This window comes from Pantherophis guttatus, chromosome 4, assembly GCF_059756535.1.
Source record: "Pantherophis guttatus breed Tessera chromosome 4, ASM5975653v1, whole genome shotgun sequence".
In the NCBI taxonomy this organism is placed as follows: Eukaryota; Metazoa; Chordata; class Lepidosauria; order Squamata; family Colubridae; genus Pantherophis; species Pantherophis guttatus.
The window spans coordinates 96798899-96816415 of NC_142066.1; the positions used below are offsets into that span (position 1 = coordinate 96798899).

The following is a 17517-nucleotide window of genomic DNA, read 5'->3' on the forward strand; positions in this document are numbered from 1 at the left end:
CAAACGTCCCACTGTGAGAGCCAGGCCAGGCCTCTCCACCGTCCAACTCGTCAATGGGGGTGCTTCTGCTGGGCAGCCTCCCCCCTGGCTGGCCTTTTGTACTTGGTGCTTGGCCAGGGGAGGGAAGCACTTCCCCACATCACCCCTTCTTTCTCTTGGCCTCTCCGATGAGGGAAGAGGAAGGCCAGGCTTGGGGGATGGCCCCCACCCTGCAAGATCCACCCCCACTGTTCTCTCCCAGCTCTCTTTGCTGGCAACAACAGCAAATGTACCACAACAAATGTGGAATCCTGTTGCCACGCAAAGACAAATACAGGGGCTCTTCGCTCCTGCACTAAAGCTCCACCATTTTATCCCAACAGCTCTTTCATCCCTCTCCCGCAATAGGGAGCCACAGCAGAGGGGTGAAAGAGTCTCATGCAGCTCCAGAGCCTTGGGTTGCTGACACCTGTGGGCATAAACAAATGGCAAAGGTGATGGTAAATGGAGATACAACAGAGAATTTTAATATTTAAAAAAGGCAGAAGACAAGGATGTCCACTATCTTCTTTACTAGGTATATTGATATTGAAAGTACTAAATAGAAATATTAGACAAGATTTAGAAATTGAAGGCATGGAAATAAAAAAGGAACAATATTGTTATATTATAACAATATAACAATATGGTGGAAGCAGGGGGCCATATCATGTTATGGGAAGGGGAATGTATATCTGATTTTAAATGCATTTGCACAAAAATGGAAAAATGAAGAGATCCCAACAGATGAAGATGTGATTAGAAAAATATTAGAATGTGTGGAAATGGATAAGTTAACACTTACAATTGAGGAAAAGAAAGAAACTGAATATTTTTTGACTTGGGACTTATTTTATGAAGGGCTTGACAAAAACAGGAGCTAGAAACAGGGAAATATATGAAAGGATCAGTGATATAAGGAAGATACCTTCTTGGTTAAACAAATAGTATGATTATTACTGTTATTAATATTAATAAAATTGATATTAATGTAATGAATATTGTTGTAAACACTGTGATTATTATTTTCTAAAATGACAACTGTTCAATTGAAATTGGAATTTTTGTATGCTATAAAATAAAATAAAAATTTATTACAAAAAAAGAAAGAAATCAGAACATTAAAGTTACCACTTAAATAGCATTTAAGTCTGAAGGTCCAGATACTCCTCCCATGGAAAGCGGTAGGTGAAATTCTCATCAAAACTTAGTTTCATCCACATTAAATCTAACAACAACAAAAAAACAATAACAATTGAATCAAACACAAATTTAATAGTGTTATGCATTGCCTTGCAGCTACATACAAGGGCAGACAGAAACAGATTTGCCAAAGAATAGCAATTAAGCAAGAATCACAGCATCTGTTCAGAGTGTATTGTTCTTTATTAAACAACAGTGCAACACTGGAAAATCAATTTTATCTAGAATAACATGAATGAATGAGCTAGAGGGGACCTTGGGGGTCTTCTAGGCCAACCCCCTGCTCAAGCAGGAGAACCTATATTATTTCAGATAAGTGACTGTCTAGACTCTTCTTAAAAACATCCAGTGATGGAACATCCATGATTTCTGGAAGCAAGTTGTTCCACTGGTTAATTGTCCTCACTGTTAGGAAGTTTCTCCTTAATTCTAGATTGCTTCTGTGCCCCCTCCATTCCTCTATTTTTTATTGCTTTGTAAAACCATCCTTTTTTTGTGTTTTGTTCTGGATAGATGAGGGAAAGTGAGAGTCAGCTAAAAAGCTATCTGGTGGTGATATTGTCTATTCCACATTTTTCTAGCTTACCAAGAAGTAGGTTGTGATCTACTTTGTTGAATGCCTTACTGAAATCTAAGTATACTACCCTGTTTCCCCCAAAATAAGACATCTCCTGATAATAAGCCCAATTGGGCTTTTGAGCACATGGCAATAAGGCCAAGCGCTTATTTCAGGGTTCAAAAAAATACAAGACAGAGTCTTATTTTGGGGAAAATATGGTATATTCACAGCATTTTGCTGGTCTACTAATTTAGTCACTTTATCATAGAAGGAAATATGATTGGTTTGGCATGATCTGTTTCTAACAAAGACATGCTGGTTATTAGTTATAACTTTATTTATTTCTAGATGTTCACAGATCTATTATTATTGTTGTGGTGGTGGGGGTTGTTATTGTTGTTGCTGTTATTATTGTTACCCTGTTTCCCCAAAAATAAGACATCCCCTGATAATAAGCCCAATTGGGCTTTTGAGCATATGGCAATAAGGCCAAGCACTTATTTCAGGGTTCAAAAAAATACAAGACAGAGTCTTATTTTGGGGAAAATATGGTATATTCACAGCATTTTGCTGGTCTACTAATTTAGTCACTTTATCAAAGAAGGAAATACGATTGGTTTGGCATGATCTGTTTTTAACAAACACATGCTGGTTATTACCCTGTTTCCCCCAAAATAAGACATCCCCTGATAATAAGCCCAATCGGGCTTTTTTTTTTATTATTGAAAAAGTTTTTCAAATACAGATTTTTCCCCCTTTCCCCCCCCTCCTCCCTAACCCCCCTCCCCCTCCCCTCCCCCCGTGGCTTCTCCAGAATAAAACCCAAATTAATAACAGATTATATAATACTTTACCATCCTTTTTACTCCACCCCCCATATGCTGACCCTTTCTTTCTAACAATATTATTATATCCCCCTTATACTATACATTTCAAAGCAACATTCAACTATAAAATTATATAATAAATCCTAATTTGGCAATTTCAACTCATAATCTATCCATTTCCTCCTCCCCCATACATATATCTCTTAATTCAAATCTTTTACGGACTTCCGCTGGCTCCGCGAGCTTTGAAAGACGTTCTTTTGAGAGCGTCTGCTCCCTGGCTCCGTTAAAGCCCCAGAACAGCCGACAAATGCTGTCTGGAGGCTTGAAATTCTCCCCCCGGGCAAAGGGGAGAGAGAAGAGCAGGCAGGTGGAGGTAGAACCCCCCCGAACGCCCTAGGAAAAATCCTGGGGCGCGAAGGGCGCGCGTTCCCTAAAAGCCTGTCAAGCCGCTCCAGACCAGGGACGTCTCCGCTAATTAGCTAATTAGCGGAATTAGAAGCCGCGACCAATCTTGCTGAATGGAAATGAGGGAATTAACATCTTGAACTAACAGCAGGCGGAACGAGCAAAGAGAAATCAGACTGCAAGTATTTTTTACCTAACTCCAATGCCTAGAGCCTCCTTCGGAAGTAATCACTTAGTACTTTGCAACAATATGGCGATTGAAGCTTGAAAGGGCGGGGGAAATGGAAAGTTACAGGAAAAGTTTCGTTTTGCTGGCAGCCCTTCGCTTGGGGGAAAAAAAAAAGCTTTTGTGCTGACAGAAGGAGGATTTTAAACGTTAATTAACATTGGGAAATCTTTTGAGGAACTCTTCTTTTTGACTCTGATTAAATATAAAGACTAATTTCAAACTGGAAATGGCCTCAAAGTCTGTAAAAACTGTTCCTACTAAAGGAACTGGGAGTGCTGGTAGCTCCCCAGCTCATATTCCTAGATCACAAGTTTCTGCTCCTCCAGTGGATCCACAGACTTTAACGTTGGAAATGTTGCAACAAGCTCTCCAAATCACCCAAAATAAAATTGTTGATGTGATTGATGAAAAAATTAAGGAAACTAATGAAAAGATACAGGCTGTGTCAGATGAGATTGCAATTCGCAATCAGGGGATTAGGGATGATATATTAATGGCATTTAAGTGTCTGGCAAGCAATATTGAGATGGTGGATGACAGAGTTGAGGAAATTAAACAATCTTCTGAAATTTTGGATAGCAAAATAGGAGAAGCTCAAAACAGAATTCAAAGGGCTGAAGACGATGTAATAATGGTACAATACAGAGATATGGAATTTGCTTTAAGATTTAGAGGGGTGAAGGAGAATAAACAAGAGAATTTGAGAGAAATGATGTCTGAGGCATTGGCACCGCTGGTGGGGGAGTCTAAAAATGATCTGGGCTGGCAGATGGACAAGCTGTACTGTGTTAACTCCTGGATTGCTAGACAGAAACATCTACCAAGAGACATTGTGATATATTTTACTACAAGGAGAGTTCGCAACGAAATTTTACAGGCTACTTTTAAAAACAAGCTTCGGGTGGAAGGCCAGGAAGTAATGACAATGAAAGAAATCCCCCCTAAGATCTTGAGAGCTAGAAGGGAGTATGCCTTTCTGGTGGATGAACTGAGAAAACGTCAGATACAGTACAGATGGGAGGTGCCAACTGGACTAGTGGTGACTTATTCAGGAGAGAGATATCAGCTTAACACAATTTGGAAAGCAAGAGATTTTCATACTAATGTATTAAAGGCTGGCACACCCAAATCAACTAAATCACCAGAAGGCAAAAGAAAGAAAGAAGTAATGGAAGCTGAGACAGAAGAGCTCTTGACAGTAGTTCAAGGGGGAGCTTTGGCTGATCAAGAAGAAATACAAATTCAAATGGCTACTCAAGAGTTGGCGCTGATTGATTTCTCGCAGTTACCAAAGGATCAAAGACAGACCAGATCGGTGACAGCTAGACTCAAGGAAGAATTAAGACAGCAACAATCCCAGATGGCAACTCAAGAAATGATTCAAGATACTACTAGAACAGGAGCAGTGGGGGGAGCAAGACCTAAAACTCAAATGAGATCAGAGCATCAGGACTTGCTTCAGAGGCTCCAAAAGCCCAGAGATGGGAACTAGATTTTTGACTTGGAACGTTAATGGCTTGAATTCTCCACAGAAAAGAAGAAAAATATTTCACTATCTTAAGCAATTTAAGAATGAAGTAATTTGTTTACAAGAGACTCATATAAGAATACAAGATCAAAAGTATCTGATTAATGCAAGACTTGGTACATCTTACGTAGCAGCAGCACCAGAAAAGAAAAATGGTATAGTTATATATTTGAAAAGAGACTTAGTTGCTAAATTAATTGAAGCAGACGATCAAGGCAGATTTTTAGCGATAGAACTTTTAGTAAAAGGAGAAAAAATACTTGTAATCAGAGTTTATGCCCCGAATCAACAACAAGAAAACTTTTATAATTTACTACATTCAAAATTGACACACTGGGCATATAAAACTTGTATCCTGTTAGGCGACTGGAATGGTGTTTTGGATCTTAAAAAAGACAAGATGGGACCTAAACAAAATGTGTCAACAAGAGCAAAATTGCCCAAAGCGTTTTGGGAAATGATGGATGACTGGGAGTTAGAGATATCTGGCGTGAAAGAAACCTGGAAGAAAAAGATTTTACTTTTTTTTCAGATAGACATCAATCCTTTTCAAGGATTGATTTTATATTAATTACTAGCGATCTTTTATCCAGGGTGAAAAATACGAAGATTTGCTCAAGAACATTGACAGACCATAGTCCAGTTTGGCTGGAATTGGAGTATGAGAAAGGGCCTAGGAGGTCCTGGAAGTTAAATGATAATTTGTTTAGGTATGAAGAAAATGTAAAAGAGTGTAAAAAATTTATGAAAGAATTTTTTGTTATGAATATGCAAAAGGGCACATCGATGGAAATGGTATGGGATGCAAGTAAGGCATATATGCGAGGAATTTTGATATATTTGAATAATAAATATAGAAAGAAACAGGGGACAAAAAGAAAAGAATTAGAAGATGAGATTAGTAAACAGGAACGGGCTTTAGTAGCTAATCCAACAGATAAGAAAATTAAAGAGGCAATCAATTTATTGAAAGGTCAATTTAATATGTTAATAGCAGATCAAGTGGCAACTAATTTAAGATATGCAAAACATAATACTTTTTACAATGCCAATAAACCAGGCAGGTGGTTAGCATATTTGTTAAGGAAAAAGCAAAAATCAAGGACAATAGAGAGAATAAAATATAAGGGTAAAGAGGTTTATGAGCAACAATTGATTAAAAAATCTTTTTTAGAGTTTTATTCGAGGCTGTATACTGGTGATAAAATTAAAGTTATAGATATAGATAGATATTTGCAGAAAGAGAATATTTATACAATTTCAAATGAGCAGAGGGATAGTTTAAATCAATCGATAACTTCTGAGGAAATTGCGTTAGCAATTAAGCAGTTGAAAGTGGGTAAAGCTCCTGGGACGGACGGTTTGACGGCTATTTACTATAAAACCTTACAGGAGGAAATGATAGAACCGCTGAAAGAATTATTTAACAATATAGAGCCTTGGTACTACAGTGGTTTAAAGCACCCTGTTATTAACACAGCTGCCTGCAATTTACTGCTGGTTCGAATCTCTCCAAGGCTCAAGGTTGACTCAGCCTTCCATCCTTTCTAAGGTAGGTGAAATGAGGACCCAGTTTGTGGGGGCAATAAGCTGACTTTGTATAAATATACAAAAGTATGAAGGCTATTGCTTATTGCTTAACGCACTGTAAGCCGCCCTGAGTCTCCGGAGAAGGGCGGCATATAAATCAAATTAAATAAAAATAAATAAAATAAACAATATACAACAGGGAGGAGAGGTACCTCCAACTTGGAAGACAGCATTTATTTCGTTGATCCCAAAAGAAGGGCATGACGATACAGATCCTAAAAATTATAGGCCAATTTCATTATTAAATACAGACTATAAGATATTTGCAAAAATTTTGGCAAATAGATTAATGACAGTCATGCAGCAAATGATTCACCATGATCAAACTGGTTTTATAAATGGTAGACAAATGAAGGGTAATGTAAGGCAAATTGTTAACTTATTAGAGTATTTGGGAAGGAACAACCAGGTCCCCGCAGTGCTTGTGTTCTTGGATGCTGAGAAAGCCTTTGATAGATTGAATTGGCAATTTTTACTTAAACTAATAGAAAGGATGCAATTTGGAGAACAATTTGTACAATCTATTAAGGCAATATATCAAAAACAAACAGTGCAAATAATAGTTAATGGTGGTTTAACAGATGTTTTTAATATAGAAAAAGGAACAAGGCAAGGCTGTCCCTTGAGCCCGTTATTGTTTATTTTGACGCTGGAAATTTTATTAAACAAGATACGCGAGATGAATACAATTAAGGGAATTAAAATTAGACAGCATGAATACAAGGTACGAGCATTTGCGGATGACCTGGTTGTTACCTTAACCCAACCGGTACAATCGATTACAGCCTTGATGGATATAACCTGCTTATACGGACAAGTATCTGGTTTTAAAATAAATGCAGCTAAAACAAAAATAATAGCTAAAAATATGGTTAGGAGCCAAAAAGAAGAGATAGAAAGGTTAACAGGATTTGAAGTAGTTAAGAAGGTTAAATATCTGGGGGTCTATATTATGACTGCAAATACGAAATTATATCTGTATAACTATGAACCATTATGGCACAAAATACAGAAAGAGTTGGACAACTGGAAAAAACTACAACTGTCTTTGCTGGGAAGGATAGCTGCTGTAAAAATGAATATTTTACCAAAATTTCTATTTCTTTTTCAAATGATACCAATACTTTAAAAAGATGAGAATTTGAAGGAATGGCAGAAGGGCATAAATAAGTTTGTGTGGGCAGGGAAGAAACCACGAGTCAAACAAAAGATATTGCAAGATACTAGAGAAAGAGGTGGTCTTAAGATGCCCAATTTAAGATTGTATTATGAAGCTACTGCCCTCTCAGCAATCACAGATTGGATAAACTTAACGGAGGAAAAGATATTGAATATTGAAGGATATGGTTTGGTTTATGGCTGGCATGCTTACTTAGTGTATGATAAGAAAGTAGATAAGACTTTTAAAAGTCATATATTAAGAAATGCTCTATTGCGTGTCTGGAAAAAGTATAAATATAAACTAAATTATAGGTTACCAATATGGACAGTACCCAGACACGCGGTAGAGAACATAAATTTAGAGCAAAAGCAAGATAAGATTACATATAAGGAACTCCTTTATAAGGAAGGAGTCAGACTACAGTTAAAATCCATGGAACAATTAAAAGAAGAAGGGATTGTTAAGACTTGGTTTCAATATGGACAGCTGCTGGCCAGATGGAGAGAAGATCAAAAAATTGGTATTTTGCAGCAGGATGAGAATTTGATAAAGCAAATAAGAGATGAAGGTCAAATGCACATAAAAAGGTAGTACAATGCATTATTGGAAATAGATTCAGAAACAGACTTAGTCAAGGGTTGTATGATAAAATGGGCACAAAATGTAGGTGAACCAATAATGATGGAAACATGGGAAAAGATATGGGTTAGAAATGTAAGATTTACACAAGCACAAAATTTAAGGGAGAATTTTTACAAAATGTTTTATAGATGGCATTTAGACCCAAAAAAACTAGCTTGTATGTATCCAAATTTACAACCCAAGTGTTGGCGATGTGAGTGTGAAGATGCTACATATTTTCATATATGGTGGACATGTAAAAAGATTAAGGCTTTTTGGATAAAAATATGGTGGATTATTCAAAATATTTTGAAGAAAAAAATTAAATTTACACCACAGTTTTTTCTGTTGGGAATAGTTACGGATTGTACTGTAATAGAGACTAACCTGGTTTTGAACTTAATAACAGCTGCCAGATTACTGGTGGCACAGTACTGGAAGAAGGAAGATCCACCTACTATTGAGGAATGGACATTAAAAGTTGTGCATTTGGCGGAAATGGCAAAAATTTCATCATACCTTAAAGACCATTCAAATGAGAGATATATATCGGAATGGAGAAAATGGATTGATTACATACAGAAGAAGTATCCGAATAAGAAGATTCATATAGCTTATGAATGAAATAATATTAAGTAGTTTATGTTTGTTTTTTCTGAGTTATAAGGAGTTAAGGACCTAGGGAGAATATGAAATGTAATAATTTGTTAGCACATTTTAGTTCTTGGTTTGTGAATGCTATACCCTGTGCTCGTTCTGGGAAGTCTAGGGAAGGGGGTGGGGGGAGGGAGGGGAAGGGAGGGTGGGAAGGGGAGGGGGGGTTGAGGGGGGAAGGGTGGGGGGTGAAAATGTTTGTATTTTTCATAAAACTTTTCAATAAAAAAAAAATCTTTTACGTATATTTTTTTTTATTGCAAAAGTTTTACAATTACATTTTCACCCCTTTCCCCCCCCACCACCCACCCCAAACTTCCCAACCTCCCTAACCCTCCCTAACCCTCCCCTCCCCCCAGACTTCCCTATATTATATTCATATCTAGTAAAAAAAATAAAAAAACCCTTAATATAAAACTTGTATAAAAACTTGAACCCCTCCCTCCCCTTTATAATTTTTCTATTTACCCTCATTACATTAAAATATTTCTAATACATTATTTTCAAATAAAAGCTATTTGATATTTTCTAGTTTGATATTTGTTCTGAACATATTCTACCCACTTTTTCCATTCCCATTCATAAGTCTCTTGTGAACAATCTTTTAAGTATGCTGAAATCTTCGCCATCTCTGCAAAACTGGCCATCTTCAAAGTCCATTCCTCAATAGTGGGCAAAGCTTCATTTTTCCAATATTTACCTATCAACAATCTTGCTGCTGTTATCATATACAATATCAGTTTTGTTTCACCCAATGTAAAACCCTTAACTATACCCAATAAAAACAATTGTGGGGAGAATTGAATTTTTTTCTTCAAAACATTCTGCATGACCCACCAGATTTTTATCCAAAAAGCCTTAACTTTCCTACAGGTCCACCAAACATGATAATACGTAGCATCCAAACATTCACATCTCCAACATTTTGGCTGAACATTAGGGTACATACATGACAACTTTTTGGGATCTAAATGCCATCTATAAAACATTTTATAGAAATTTTCCCTCAAATTCTGCGACTGAGTAAATTTAACATTCTGAACCCAAATTTTTTCCCATGTTTCCAACATCACTTGTTCTTCAAAATTTTGTGCCCACTTAATCATACAATCTTTAACTAATTCAGTTTCTGAATCCCTTTCTAACAAAACATTATAAAGCCTTTTGATATGCATTGGACCTTTCTCTCTTATATGTCTAACCAATTCTTCCTCGTGCAACATAATACCAGTTTTTTGGTCCTCTTTCCATCTCAATTGTAATTGATTATATTGTAACCAAGTTAGATTAATCCCTTCGTCCAACAGTGTCTGCAATGTCTTCAGCTGCCATCTGCCCGCATCTGTAAAAAGAACCTCTTTGTATAAAACCCCCCCGAGTGACATTATATTTGTATTCCACAAAATATGACCAAGATCCAGCCATAGCGGTATTTTATAATCCCATTTGAATCGGTGCTTCTTCCAAACTCTCATCAAAGAGTCTCTAAGTATATGGCTTTTAAATACTTTATCAACTTTGTCATCATAAAATAAGTAGGCATGCCATCCAAATTCAAGATCAAAACTTTCTGCATTTAATATTCCAGCCTTTTTCCTTCCAAACCAATCACTTGTTAAAGTTAAAGCTGCTGCATCATAATATAACTGTAGGTTTGGAAGTTTAAGACCTCCTCTTTCTGGAACATCTTGCATAATTTTCAATTTCACTCTCGGCTTTTTCTCGTTCCAGACGAATTTATTCACTCCAGTTTGCCAAACTTTCAATTGTTTATCACTTTTAAGCACCGGAATCATTTGAAACAAAAAAAGAAATCTTGGCAAAATGTTCATCTTAACTGCTGCTATTCTTCCAAGTAGAGACAGCTGCAGTTTTTTCCAAGTCTCCATGTCTTTCTGCACCTCTCGCCACAACACCTCATAATTATTTTGAAACAATTTCATGTTTGATTCTGCAACCTGAACTCCTAGATATTTTACCTTTGGTACAATCTCAAAACCTGCCCTCCTTTCAAGCTCATGTTTACGATCTTGTGTCATGTTTTTAGCTATCATTTTAGTCTTTTTTGGATTCAGTCTAAAACCTGAAACTTTACCATAGTCTTGTATAATGTCCTTCATCAGGATTATTGATTCCATTGGCTGTGATAGGGTAACAACCAGATCATCTGCAAATGCCTTTATTCTGTAATCCTCTTGCCTAATCTTTATACCTTTCAGGATATTAGAGTCCCGTATTGTATTTAGCAAGACTTCTAGTGTTAAAATAAATAAAAGTGGGAACAGCGGACATCCCTGTCTTGTTCCTTTTTCAATTTTGAACTCTGTTGTCAAACTTCCATTAATAATGATCTGTGCCTTTTGCTCTTGGTAAATTGCTGAAATCGCCTGTATAAATTGATCCCCAAAGTCCATCTTTTTAAAAGTCTTTAGTAGAAAATTCCAATCCACTCTATCAAAGGCCTTCTCTGCATCCAAAAAGACCAGCACTGCAGGAATCTGTTTATTCTTCTCAAGATATTCCAATAAATCTATTACTTGGCTTGCATTATCCTTCATGTATCTGCCCTCGATAAATCCCGCTTGATCATCATGAATCACCTTTTGGATTACTGGCATCAACCTGTTGGCTAATACTTTCGCATAAATTTTATAGTCTGTATTCAAAAGAGATATTGGTCTGTAATTCTCTGGTTTTTTAGGACCGACTTGTTCTTTTGGTATCAAAGATATATAAGCTGTTGTCCATGATGGGGATATTTTACCCCCTTGTTGAATATTGCAAAATAAATCTCTAAGTTGTTCCACCATTTCAGCTTGCAAAGTTTTGTAATACACTGCGGTCAAACCATCCGTACCAAGAGCTTTGGCTGTTTTTAACTGTTTAATTGCTACTATTATCTCCTCCTCTGTTATAGGATAATTCATTCTTTCCTTTTGTTGATCAGTAATTTTTGTAACTCTTTTATCGTTTAAATATTTTTCTATAAGTCCATTCTGCACCTCCTCTTTGGCATATAGTTTGGTATAATAGTCCACAAAAGCTTCTTTAATTAATTTTTGTTGAAAAATTTCTTTCCCTCCAATATCAATACTATCAATAGTCCGTATACTCTGTTTTTTCCTCAGTGTGTAAGCCAACCATCTGCTCGGTTTATTAGCGTTACAAAATGTATTGTGCTTCGCATATTGTATGTTTGTTGCAACTTGTTCCGCCATAAGCATTTGAAATTGATCTTTCAAAAGTTTTATAGCACCGCATATTCTTTCATCTGTTGGATTTTTAATAAGTAACTGTTCTTTATTCTTTATTTCTATTTCCAATTCTTTTCTTTTGTCGAATCATTCTATGTTTAGAGTTCATGTAGATAAGCACCCCTCTCATATAAGCTTTACTTGCATCCCACACAATTTCTATTGGGGTACCTTTATTCAAATTTATTTCAAAAAATTCTTTCAAGTGCTTTTTAAGTTCTGTTATGTTTTTTTCATATCTGAACAAGTTCTCATTTAATCTCCAAGAATGTCTCTCAATCTTATCCATCTCAATTTCTATCCATACTGGGCTATGGTCAGTCAAAGTTCTTGGAAAAATCTTTGTTCTTTTTGTTTTGACAAGTAAATCATCTGACAACAAAATAAAATCAATCCTAGAGAAGGATCTATGTCTATCCGAAAAAAAAGTATAGTCCAGTTCTTTTGGGTTATGTATTCTCCAAATATCTTTTAGTTCCAAATCTTCTTTCATATCAAAAAAGGTCTGAGGTAACCTAATCCTAGATTTCGCTGAACTCCTTTTGTCTAATTTAGAGTCTATTACTCCATTCCAGTCTCCCATGATTAAAATGGATCTATAGTCCCATTGTAGTATTTTAGTATGTAACATTTTATAGAAATAATCCTGTTGTTGGTTGGGAGCATAAATTCCTATCAAAAGAATTTGGCCATATGTTGTAAGTAATTCAATTGCTACAAACCTACCATCTTCATCTGTTTCTATAACTTTAGCCGTAAATTTCTTATTTACATAGATAACCACACCATTCTTTTTTGGCGAAGTTGAAGATATAAAGTGTATTCCTAGTTTGGAGTTTATCAAGTATTTTTCATCTTGAACTGTAATATACGTTTCTTGTAGACAAATTATTATTAAATTGTTTCAAATATATAAATAATTTCTTCCTTTTCTGTGCTGAATTCAACCCATTCACATTCCAAGATAAACACTTAAGCATCATCTTCATCTTTCTGGAGCAAAGAGCAGAATAACCGAATATCATCCAAAATCTTTGGAGTCGCTCCCCCCATGGCTCCAGTCTCTTGTATAGTAGTCTTAGCTCCCTTCTTGTCTTGTCTTTCCTGTTGTTGTTGTTGCTTTTGTTTAAGTAACTTAGATTGAGCTCGAGTTATACGTTGATCCTTAACTTCGATCATCCGAACCGGGTCCAAGATTGGAGAAGATTCCAGCAGAGGCTCATCCAGAAAACCTCCTTCTGCGCCTTGCATTTCCTCTGGTTCCTGCTTAGACTGTTCTTGCAATTTTCGTTGAGGTTGCTTCTCATCACTCTCCTTAATCTCCAAAGCTGTAGATGTTCGTGGGGATGGTGTTCTTTCCTTAAGAGTAGTAGTGTAGAAGTGCTCTGCCTTCTCCACGGTATTCAAACGATATCTTTCTCCCTTGTATCTCAAAATTATACCAACTGGGGCGTCCCACCGAAATGGTATCTGTTGATTTCGCAATTCTTTAACAAGAAAGCCAAAGTCTTTTCTAGTTTTCAACATTTTAGGAGGTAATTCTTTAAAAACTCCAATTTGTGAGCCCCCGACTTGCACAGAGGTGTAAAAGGATTTTTGCAGGATGTCATTTCTTATTTCTCTGTCTGTAAAATATATGACCACATCTCTGGGCAATTGTCTTTGTCTGGCCACCCAAGAATTCACTCTGTAAATTTTATCTATTTTGTGAAAAACCACATCAGAATTAAGTTTTAAAATCTTAGCCAGAGGCTCAGAACAAACCTGTCTCAAATCCTGTCTATCCTCTTCTCGGATTCCTCGAAGCCGTATTGCAAACTCCATTGCCCTGAATTGTACCATCACAATTTCGTCTTCAACTCTCTGCATTTTATTGTCAACATCAGCAATTTTATAATCATTATCTTTCATCTTAACATTAACTTCTGATTTAAATTCTTCAACTTTAGAATCAACTTTAATAATAAATTCTGCCAGGCCAGACGCCACTTCTGATATTTTTTTGGTCACCTTGTTTTGATTCTGTTTCACCATATCTTTAACTTCATTAATTTCCTGCATAAATTCCTGATGTGACTTTTGAAGTTTATCATCTATCTCCTGTTGAGATTTTTGAAATTTATCATCCAAAATTTTAGAAATAAATTCTTTTAAATCTCCCACATCAAAATCTTTTTTCTGAGTCTGTGTCTGTTGTGCAGGGGGAGGCTGTGTTTTATGTGTGGGAGATCCACCTCCTGTTGCCTTCGCTTCCTGCTTCTTTGAGGCCATCCTGCCACATAGGCTGGTTTTACTAAAAAGGGAAGTTCTTCTTCCTCTCCCACCTCCACAAAGACTTCTGAAAAAGTCCCCCAGATTTAATCAAATAAAAACTAAAGTAAAGCAAAGTCCAATATTAAAAAAGGAGAAATTTCTCTCTTATTTCTCTTGTTACAAGCGAAGCAACTTCGTAACAGTTTAGAAACTTTGTGACAAAGCAAGATGAGTTCAGCAATCCACACTCGCCAGCTCATTAACTCTGAGGCTAAGCGCCATGTTTTTACAGTTCACTTTCACTCATCCGCATTTTTTCACTCAGATTAGAAAGCCAAAAAAAACTCTAATACTTGCGATTCCGAGTTTCAGGGTTCAAATAAAAATATGCTGCTTATTAAGGCTGATTCCTTTCCTTTTAGTTTGAAGTTTCCTGTAGCCGGCTTGTTCTGCAAAAGCAGACTTGTCCCACGCCGCCCGGAGTTCCAGCAGGTTAAACGGGAGCCGCTCCTGTTCCCTCCCCAGAAACTATTCCCTGGGGGGGTTGCAGGGGCTCAACCTGTGCCCTGCGATCTCTCTTCAAAAATCCTAGGGATTTTGAAGTTTTCGAGCCGCTTCTTAGTCTTTTACGTATATTAATATAACATAACATCCCTTTTCCTAAACTAAACAATCAGTAAACTAGCTTATCTCCACCCACTTTCCTGCAGGTCTACCATACATAATATTTTCAATATCTTTGTTCTTCTGCCCACACCACTAAAAAATATTTCCATATATAGATAAAATCCTCAAATGACTTTAACCTTGTAATCCATATGGTATCTTCTGTAATGTCTTTCAGCTGGATTGTTAATTCCATCACCCATGTTAGGGTAACATCAAATTCTAGTTCCAACAGTATGTTCAGTATCTTCAATTACCATCTGCCCCCATCAATAATAAATGTTTTCGTATATAAAAAACCACCCGAGTGACTTAATATTTATATTCCATATAGTGTCTTCTGTAATGTCTTTCATCTAGATTATTCATTCCAACCATCGTATTAGGGTAACAACCATATCTTCTGCATGCCCCAGTCCCATAGTTCTCTTTGCCTTATAGCTCAGCATAAACATAATCCATTTGTCAAAGAGTCCAAAATAGAAAGTTCCAATCCACTAAGTTAAAGGCCATCTTCCAGATCCCAGAGACGCAGCACTGCAGAGATCTGTCACTCTCCTCAAGATAGTATAAACCAATACTTTGCCTCAGCTATATTTTCATGTTTTTAATCCTCTCTTAAGTAACTGGCATTACACTGTTGTTTAGTCTAAAAAATTTTATTTTTGTAGGACCTGCTTCTTCTTTTCTTAACTTTTTGTGGCTTAGATCTCCATCCTGGTTGCCATTCTAGGAGTTGTATATCAACTGATTGATTTCCATGCTGGTCTGTAACTTGATAAGTCATCACATTAGAATCCAAAGCCGCCTCTCTTGTGTTTATAGGTAATCCAACTACAACCTCTGAAGGAGAATCCATAAGCGGCTCGTCCACAAAAGCCTCTGTAACTTGTTGTTTTTCCATTACCTCCGCCTCCATCTGCTTAGCCTGGGTTTCAATCTCTTGTTGATTTTGCTTTTCTTTATTCCCCTCATGTGTTATACATGGAGATGTTGAGTCCATTTTAAGAACCTTATAATAAAATTCTTCCGCTTTTTCAACAGTATTTAGTTGGTATCTTTCTCCTTGATATCTCAATATTATTCCAACTGGAGCATCCCACCTAAATGGGATGTTTTGTTTCTTTAGCTCAGTCACCAAAAAAACAAAATCCTTTCTATCTTTTAGCATCTTGGGTGGTAGCTCTTTAAATATCCAAATCTTCCTTCCATACATTTCAAGAGTAGAGTTAAAAGACTTTTGCACAATATCATTTCTTATTCCTTTATCGGTAAAGTAAATCACCACATCTCTAGGCAACTGCCTTTGCTTTGCCACCCAAGAATTTGCTCTGTAGGCCTTATCAATCTTACAGGATACTTCTTCAGGACTAACCTTTAAAATCCCAGCCAGAACTTCAGCAGACATCTTTCTCAAATCTTCTCTTTTATCTTCCTGTATTCCCCTAATTCTGACCGCAAATTCCATAAATCTGAATTGCATCATTATGACTTCATTTTCAATCCTTTGTTTTATATTATCTGCATTGTAAGTCTTGTAGTCAGCTTCCTTTATTTTTAGCTCTACTTCTGAGCTATTTTCTTGAATCATTGTTAAATCCTTTTCAATTCTTTGTATTTTATTATCCAAATTATGAATCTTGTAATCAACTTCCTTCATATTAGACTCTATTTCTGAATTAAACTTTTCATCCATCTTTCTCATTGCGTCTAGGAAACTTATCATATGTTGCTTGAATTTATCATACTTTTGTTGAACCAACTCTTTAATTTCCTGTCTAAATTTTTCAAGGTTCTGGTTCACAATCTCATCATGTCTTACCATCTCCTCCAATACAAATTGCATTAGATCTTTAAAGCCATTCCTCTGCATCTGCAAACTCAAAACTTGTTCATGTGGTTTATGAATGAGGGACCCCCCCCCCACAGCTTGGTTGTCTGGCTTTGTGAGTTTTAACGCCATCCTGCCACACAAGCAGATTTTTTTTCTTTTTTCCCCTTTAAAGAAGAAGACTTCTCTCCAAACAATATCAATATCAAGCCTCTAAGAAGGAAGAAGCATGAAATAAGAATTTTTCTCTTCACTTCTAGCCAGCACTGTTATCTCAGTTACTTTGTAACATATTAAACTAGTCAAACAGAAGTACTTTCGCTTTCAGCTCTTCTCAAGCCTCAGCCAGTCGCCATTTTAAACTTTCTTTTTCCCTCCCTTCCACTCTTCTTTGCTTTTAAAGTCAGTCTTAGGGTTGTTAGAAGTACTTGCAATTTAGGGTCCCAGGTCCAGATTTCATCCTTCTTATTCAGAAAGTCTGTTAGTTTTCGTTGGTTGGTCTGGTCCCATCACCTGGCTCTGCAAAGCGCAGAGTTCACCCGAAGCCCGGAGCAGTGGCGAGGAGAATAGGGAGCCTATACTGCTTCCTCCCCAGAGGTAAAAAAGAACTCTGGGGACTTCGCAGAGGGCTCTACCTGCCCTTGCCAGCTCTGTCTCACGGTTCCTTACAGAAATGGAGTTTTTCGAGCCGCCTTTCAGGTGTAAAGGCGGCTC

General features: G+C 36.7%; 1 protein-coding gene across 2 annotated transcripts in view; it reads right to left on the reverse strand.

The window, feature by feature from the left end:
• The window catches only part of DPPA2 (developmental pluripotency associated 2), a 105749-nt gene that overhangs the window by 22978 nt on the left and 65254 nt on the right, over positions 1–17517 (reverse strand). Inside the window, exon 6 of one of the 2 annotated variants that reach the window (XM_060685944.2) lies at positions 1132–1246. The exons of the other annotated variant lie outside the window; for it this stretch is intronic. Within the exon in view, the coding sequence (XP_060541927.1) occupies positions 1219–1246 (28 nt within the window). The 3' untranslated portion in view covers positions 1132–1218. Of the gene's footprint in view, positions 1–1131; positions 1247–17517 lie in introns of those variants that run through there. 2 annotated transcript variants of the gene reach the window in all.